The sequence below is a fragment of the Fundulus heteroclitus genome, unplaced genomic scaffold, assembly GCF_011125445.2.
Source record: "Fundulus heteroclitus isolate FHET01 unplaced genomic scaffold, MU-UCD_Fhet_4.1 scaffold_111, whole genome shotgun sequence".
Taxonomy (NCBI): Eukaryota; Metazoa; Chordata; class Actinopteri; order Cyprinodontiformes; family Fundulidae; genus Fundulus; species Fundulus heteroclitus.
In genome coordinates this window covers 730,789-738,544 of record NW_023396524.1, presented here as the reverse complement: position 1 = coordinate 738,544, position 7,756 = coordinate 730,789, and the positions used below count along the sequence as shown (strand labels likewise).

Here is a 7,756-nt window from a genome sequence, read left to right as displayed (position 1 = left end):
CCCCCAAAAAGTCTGTTCCTAAAGGTTCACATGTGACACGGTTTTATGAAATAATGAAGACCATAATGTTTAGATTAACAAATTGATCCTTATATTTATAACACATACACACACAGATATATATATATATATATATAGTGCTTCAAAATAGCAAACCTGGTTTCATTTCTTAGTTATGTCCTGGATTTTGTAGCGTTTGTGGACGCTACGTCGCTACTTGATCAAAAAAATAACGTCACTACAGGAAAGTTACTTGATTCATAAAGCAGCGACGCTACGGTCAAGCTACTGGAAAATGTAGTTTAACTAATAGCTTCGCTACATGTGGCGGCGCTACTGCCCATTACTGTATAAAGCTTGAAAGCAATACAAAGCTTAACACATAACGAGTTATAGAACTCGGTTTCCCATGATGCTTTAGGGACATAAACACGGATATAGAAGGCATTACTGCGCTTGCGTGCCAGACCGACCGGCTGGTCGCAGGCGTATGTTTTCTCCGTTTCAATCTAACTTTATCTTCCTACCATATGTTATTTTGCTGGCGTGCTTCATTGTTTAATACGCAACAGAACTGTCTTAACAGTTGAACGGCAACCGATGTCCTTCCGCTGTCTCTTTTCGTACAGAGAGCGCTCCTCGGGTTATACAAACGGCCAACGACCATATATTAATATGACTCACAAGACAGAGAGCGCTCCTCGGGTTATACAAACAAACGGCCAACGACCATATATTAATATGACTTACAAGATATGTGACAACCATTGATTGTATCACAAACAAGGTGGGATATCATGTTGCTGTTTTGTTCTGTGTGGATTCATAGCTTCACGTCTGAAATACGGTAAGACCGGTTTCCACATCCGCTGGGTTACAAACATAGGTCTTTGTGCTTATTTGTCAACATCATTCTTTTACCACGCCAACACCCACGTCTTTACTTGTACAAAGAAAGCATGTTACTGTTTCAAATGCTGATTTCTCTGGCTGCTAACGATAAGCAGCCAGAGAACGCCATCCCTGCTCAAACCATGGCATGCTTCGGCCATTGGGAGGCGAGTCTCCCCGCTGAGCAAGTAGTGCACGGCCGGACTTATTCCGTTTTAAAAGTGCTACGCTCTTATTCTTTTTTGTGTTTTAATGACAGCTAACATCTGAAAGGTTTATTACCGCCTAACAAGTGGTGCGCTCTGTTCCTCGTCTTTATGTTAACAGTAGCTCACACGGCTACCGTAAAACCTGTTTCTTAGCGCAATATGCTGATGCGCTTTTTCTACCGTAATAACTGCCCGTACGCAACGTTTTCTCCCTCAGACATAAACTGTTAACATAGGGGACAGCTTTAGCCGGGGTCCAGCTTTAGCAGGTGGTCCAAAATGGACAAGCCACGGAAATCGGGGGATGTTTGCTCACCCAGCTACAGTACGCCTGTTAAGTCAGCCTTAGGTTCTGAGCTAAGCTACAAACTAAGCTAACAGAGAAATACCTGTCGACGGCTTTTTAAACTTTCTTTTTATGCGTTTTGCGGGTTTTTTATTGTGTAAGTATACCGTTACAGTTATTTGCTTAAATACTTTATTTTTTAAAATATGTATTTTATCTCTAAAGTAATGCGTCACATCAGGTGACAAAACGCAGCTCTCTGATTGGCTATATTGTCGGTAGTTATGGGCCATTCTTCTCTGGAATGTTCCTTTCCGATTCTGCTTTCGTCGAGGTAAGATGTCTTTTTGCTCCCTACGTAAAACATGTTGTTTCGTTGCTTTTTCTGACTTAAATATGATTAAAATTGTTTATGGATGATAGACTAGGTGAGTGCTATGAAATTGTTGGTTTTTTTCTGTCTTTGGCTGTTTAACCGTACTTGCTAGCTTGATTTGAATTAGCTTGTACCCAGAGCTAGATCTGCATGCTAAAGACAGTTGCTTGTATCAGAACCTTTTTACCTTTCAAGAATGGGAACATCTTTCTCATGGCCGGAGATGTTCTCATCCTTGATAGGGAAGAAGATTGGTTTGGGAAAGGCCTAAAGGAAGCCATTTTTGTGAAGAAAAAAACAGCCAACGTCAAACGGGTGGAGGTCATGAGTTTATATCATACACTGGAGTGCCGATTTTGCCGAAAACCTGAAGTCACTGGCCGCCATCTTGCTACTCCTTAATCTCACTTAATCCCATAGCATTTGGTTGCAACAACAAGCAGTTTTCTGGCTGTGTGAAAACGTTTCACAGGTAATTCTACAGTCAGTGGATGTACTAACACTATCAACTACTAGGAAATTAGGTGCTGAAATATTTTACATGTTATTCAGATTAAATATATATGTATATACAATTATGTGTATATGGGTATCTGTGTGTGTGTGTGTGTATATATATATATATATATATATATATATATATATATATATATATATATATATTAGGGCTGGGCAAGTTAACGTGTTAATTTCGCGTTAATTCATTAGACTATTAACGGTGATATTTATTTTATCGCGCATTAACGCATGTTGCTCACATGCTTTCAGTCAGTGTCAGTCAGCAGGCGCGCTGACTGCAGCGCGCTGTCACGGCAGCACTCTACCGCTCCCCCTCCCCTCTCGTACATGGCTCAGCGGCGCCAGCCAATCAGCACGCAGGCTCAGCCTAGCCGCCCACTCAGCTCTCACACAAACTTAACAAACAAACAGCTGAGAGAGACCGCAGCAGCAAAAAAACATGAACAGAGGAAGTAGCACCGTTTGGCTTTATTTTAATACCGTAAATGAAATCAAGCTGTATGTTTTGTAAAAAGCCGGTTCATTTTAGTGGAAACACAACAAATTTATCTAAGCACGTGAAAAAACATGAAAACGTCGAGCCCCAGAAACAGAGAGAGGAGACGAAACTTCTCTCATTGCCCCGACAGACCCACAGACGTCTCTGACTGAGGCGTTTCAGTCCTCCAGGGAACATCCAGGTAGATCAGTGGATGGATGGATGGATGGATGGATGTTACTGGAGCCCACACATAACATGTAATTAAGACCTTGAAAGAACCCAGTACATATATTAAAAAGTGTTATTTAAGATAAGATAACATTAGTTAATCCTTTTTTTATCCCACGACGGGGAAATTTATAGGATTAAAGCAACAGGCAGGTGCACACAACACAGACAAAATTACATAAGGATTGAAATATATAAGAGGTGGATTAGCGAAAAAACACTGAACATAACATTGTTGTTGTTGTTATTATTATTATTTAATTGTAATAATAAAATAAAAACCACAAAACCCAAAAGGTCAACAGTTTCATGATACATCAAGCTTAGGGACTGGCTAATATACAGCAGGTCAAAAAAGGCCATATTTTGGCTGCAGTGCTTGCTGTTCTCTTATGAAGAAAAGATCAACTAGTGCACTAAATCCAATAGATGGGTTGAAAATATCCAGTATAAAATGTTACAACACTTTTGTTCATATGGCAGCAGAACATTAAAATAAAAGTGCTCTTTACACTACTTTTGAATTCATTCTTTGTAAATACAATGCGATTAATCAGGGCGATTAATCGCGATTAAATATTTTAGTTTTATAGCTCTATTCCAAAATAGGCAACATACAGTACGGTGGGTTGTCCCACACCTGTGACCTGCCAGTTTACCAAGCTTTAGAGTGGTTCCAAAATGGAAGATAAACCCCAAAATATTTCCTTAATACCAATTCATGTCTTTTATCTCAATGTTTTCTTTAACTGATTAATTCTTTCAGTAACATTAATTCCAGTTTTCCTTGCTTCTCATTACAGCTTTCCACTTGTGCGAGACTTCTGCAGTTTGGAAATTTCCTTGTGCTACCAGTGCTGTTACAAATTACATTACACACATTTATATTCTCTATCAACACATTAAAGGCACCTTACATCACAATCCCATCATTGACAAACCGCATCCCTGATTTGCATATTCGATTACAACACAAAACCGCACACATACATACACACACACACACACACACCCACACCCTTACTGACAGATATACTCAGCATAAATTACTAGCATCCCTGCAAATACAACTGTTGTATATTACAAATTTAAGGCATATTTTTCTGTCTGGTTTTTGGATAACATAACTTTCCTTCCAAGTCTTAGTCTTTCTGAAAGCTTCCCAGGATGCCACGCAGAGGTAGGCGCTCGGAGGCGGCCAAGAGGAGATGGAGGCGTCTGGACCAGGAGGATCTGCAGTCCACCTCATCGGATCGCACCAAGGTAATATATAGATGATAGAATACGAAAATAACGTTTGTCTTTTATGTATTACTTAAAGTAACCTTTTGCAAAATTTGCACTTATGAATGTTGTGATGGGATTGTGTGTTTTTAGCCCGGAACGCCACCCACCACCTCACCGGTTTGGTCCCCCACGAAGTCTCCGCTGGTAAAGGTACAGCTATGATTTTTCCTTTTCAGCAACTTACTTGTCCATCATTTATGTTCTTTTCTCATTTGAGTTATTTTTGCTGTTAGATGTCCAGGCTGCTCGAGCCCCAGTCTCCTGACGAGGCAAGTACATGCACACTGCATTTAATTTATTTCCAACATTAATGCTGTTTTTGATCGTAGTTAAACGAAAGTTTTATTTAAAACTTAGGCGTCGTCGAGTGCCACAGCGTACCAGGAGGAGCCCCGTGAGCCATTGACCTTTCTTCGGTCAGGTATGTAGTTAAAAAAAAAAAAAAATCCCTACATTTGTGCTTTTTACTTTGCCAAAGCTTCTAAGTATCATCCTGTTGTCTGTACTTCTCTAAACAGGCCGGGGGATGGGGCATCGTCATCGGGTGAAGCAGTGGCCGCGCTCCGATGTGACTGGGCTCAGTCACAAGTTGGTCCTCCCAGCTGAGGTTCCGGAGAAGAAGGTAGTTTTCCATTCTACTTTATCCACAAACATCACATTATCAATATAAGAACACAATCATTAATCCTTTTCTTTTTTAGTTTGCTCTGTTGGTTGGTGACTCCCATTTACGTGCTATCGTAGATGGCTTTGTCACCATGCCAGAGGGCAAGTTCTCCTTTGGGTTCCTTGCAACCCCCGGGGCCTCTGCGGCTCAGTTGAGGCGTGAGGTGCAGAAGGCAGTTCTACCCCGGACTCCCGAGGTAGTCTGTCTGTTAGCACCCAGCAACAACTTGACCGCCAGCAGGACACCGGAGGAGGCAGCTGTGGACTTTGACGACTTGCTGGCCACCATCTGCAGCCGCTGGCCTAACGTACGTTTAATTAAGACTGCATTTATATACTGTCAACTAAATGTACATTAAATGCCATTTATGTGAAGTTGTTTTAATTTATTTCATCCTATTCTGTCTCTGGATTCGAAATGCAGGTGGTTGTTGTGGACTTTCCTCCACGTCTTGTTGTGGAGGAAAGCCTGCAGCTTCTGCTGCGGCAGGCGTACCACCGGGTGGCTGCTCGGAGAAGTAAGTGTTTTGCTGAGCTTTTCTTTACACTGAGACTACTGTTCATGTTGTTTTGCTGATGACTGATGGCATTTGCTAATGGTAAGAGGTGGGAAATCCTTATTCAGAAAGTAAAACATCTGTGCAGAAATTACTTCTAAGCATGTCCTGCTCCATGAAACAGAGAGGGACTAACGTTTAAACAGTGGTCTCTAAGTGCAGTCATCCAGGGCCGGTGTCCTGCAACTTTTACATTTGTCTCTCCATCAAAACACCTAACTTGGATAGGAGCTCATTAACAGAGCTGGGCTGCATGTTAATAACGTACAAATTAATTAATACGTGTATAGGACAACAGGCGCATGTGAAAGCTGCAGGATAACGGTCCCTAAGGATTTCACTTGGAGACCACTGGTTAAAAATCACCTGCTTAAGTAAACGGCATGAAGGAAAACCAGACAGAGATTTCACTTTCCAAAGCAACTTTTACCCACTTCTGGTTATTATGGTTATCATTTAAAGTTGTCATCTCACTGATAAGAATGTAAGCAAAATATTCTGTTACAAACACTGCTTTTCATGCCTCCTATGTTTTGACGTTACCTACACATTACAGTTATGTTATGTTGGACTGACAGGAATTTAAGAAAATTATAACTTTGTTTTCTTTTTTTTTTCTCTCTTTGGAGGTGTTCGGTACCTTTCTGTCGCTGAATACTTCCCTCTCAGTCGTCTGGAGCTGTGGAGCAAGGATGGCGTATGTTGAACATCACTATAAAAATGGTTATGAATGCTTATTGTAAATGTTTTCATGTGCCCATGTTTGATCGTCTGTGGCAGGTTCACCTGAGCGACAGTCCTGGGATGGAGGTTCTTGCTGAGTTGCTGTGGGTTGCCACCTACACGCAGCTCGATGCAAGTGAACCGAAATCTCCTCCAGCTCCTGTGACGGCCTCCCCTCCCCTGGTCAGAAGTTCCCCCCCTCCTAGGCTGGTGGTGGTCGGCGAGGTGGCGTCTCCACGTCCTTCCAACCCCTTCGAATGGACACTTGTGGAAGGTGGCCAGAAGGTAATGACTTATTTATTTGACCTAATTTTCCTTTTTAGCTTTTATATTCTTTAGCACATTTGTGCCTCTGTCTGATTTATGGTTTCAAATTTCCATTAAGCAGCAGGTCCAGGGTGATGACGTCGGTCCACACTCCAGCAGGAGGATGGTTGACCAACAGGTCAGTACTTGCTAATCTTTTACTAAATCAGTGTCTGCACTTAATGTACGCATGAATGTATTTTAAGCATTTTTTTTTAAAGGGAGACCTGCTGGACTCTTCCATTCCTCCAAATCCTGTGTGGTTCAGCCCGGCATTGCTAGAGGAGATGGATCGGATCGTCCCCTCGTCTGGCTGTGACTTCCTGGAACCCGCTTGTGCTCCGAAGGGGAAGAAGGTGTTCTTCTGATATTTTTTTTTCTCCTCCTACCACCAGGGTTTATGTAGCAACCATGTTGTTTGTTCTAAAAGACACACTGAAGGAGCGGCAGGTGTGACCCTCTTTCTTAGTTTTCATATATGATTGCAAAAATCTTTTTTTTTTTCTATGGTTACAGTTTCTTTATTTTCGCTTCATGCAGATTGTGCATTATAAGTTCTATGTCAATGTTGAAATCTCCTTCAAAATTTAAGTTTAATGTTAAATGTTTATGGATGTTGTGGACATGTTTCAGGCCGAGGGAACGCTGCCTGAAAAGACCAGGCCTGTCCATCACCAGCCAAGGAGAGAAGTCCCTCCGACCGAGGTAGGCGCTCCAGCTATGTCCTCTGCCTTCCCTCTGGAGGGGAGCACCCAGTTACATTGCATGTACACTCCTTTCTAATAAACACAAATGTTTCAACCCTGCCTGGCTCTTACAGTACTTCTGATCATTATTAATGGTGGTAAAAATAATTTGTAAATTTTCAGTACCTAAATATTTTTGACCAAAAATTAATATGCACCCATTTTCTGATGTTCACACAGGACTGTGCGTTGGAACCTGGCGTTTGCGGTTCACCAGTCCGGTCTGTGAGGGCTACACATTCCCAGGCGGACAGGAAATATGGTATTTTTTCACGTAACCACCAGTGTGCATGCATGGCTCTGACCTTTTTGGCTTATCACAATGAGGGGTCGCAGTTTGATAAAGTGTTACTTGACAGAGTGCTTGAAAAAGGAGATGCACTGTATGTTGCCACTAAACAGCAGCTCATGTTGGATGGTACGTTTGCTGACGATCACTTGACAGTGGAAGAGATGCCCAAGCAGGTGTTGACGGACAGGA

General features: G+C 41.9%; 1 protein-coding gene across 1 annotated transcript; it reads left to right on the top strand.

Moving 5' to 3' along the window:
- Positions 1-654: 654 nt before the first annotated feature.
- Positions 655-7,001, top strand: LOC118558213. The gene is made up of 12 exons (XM_036128704.1): positions 655-1,720; positions 3,794-4,253; positions 4,368-4,427; positions 4,511-4,546; positions 4,635-4,698; positions 4,796-4,899; positions 4,979-5,251; positions 5,368-5,461; positions 6,130-6,197; positions 6,281-6,508; positions 6,609-6,668; positions 6,751-7,001. Exons 2-12 carry the CDS (start codon positions 4,158-4,160, stop codon positions 6,895-6,897), a joined length of 1,230 nt encoding a protein of 409 aa, XP_035984597.1. The 5' UTR covers positions 655-1,720; positions 3,794-4,157; the 3' UTR covers positions 6,898-7,001.
- Positions 7,002-7,756: the final 755 nt, after the last annotated feature.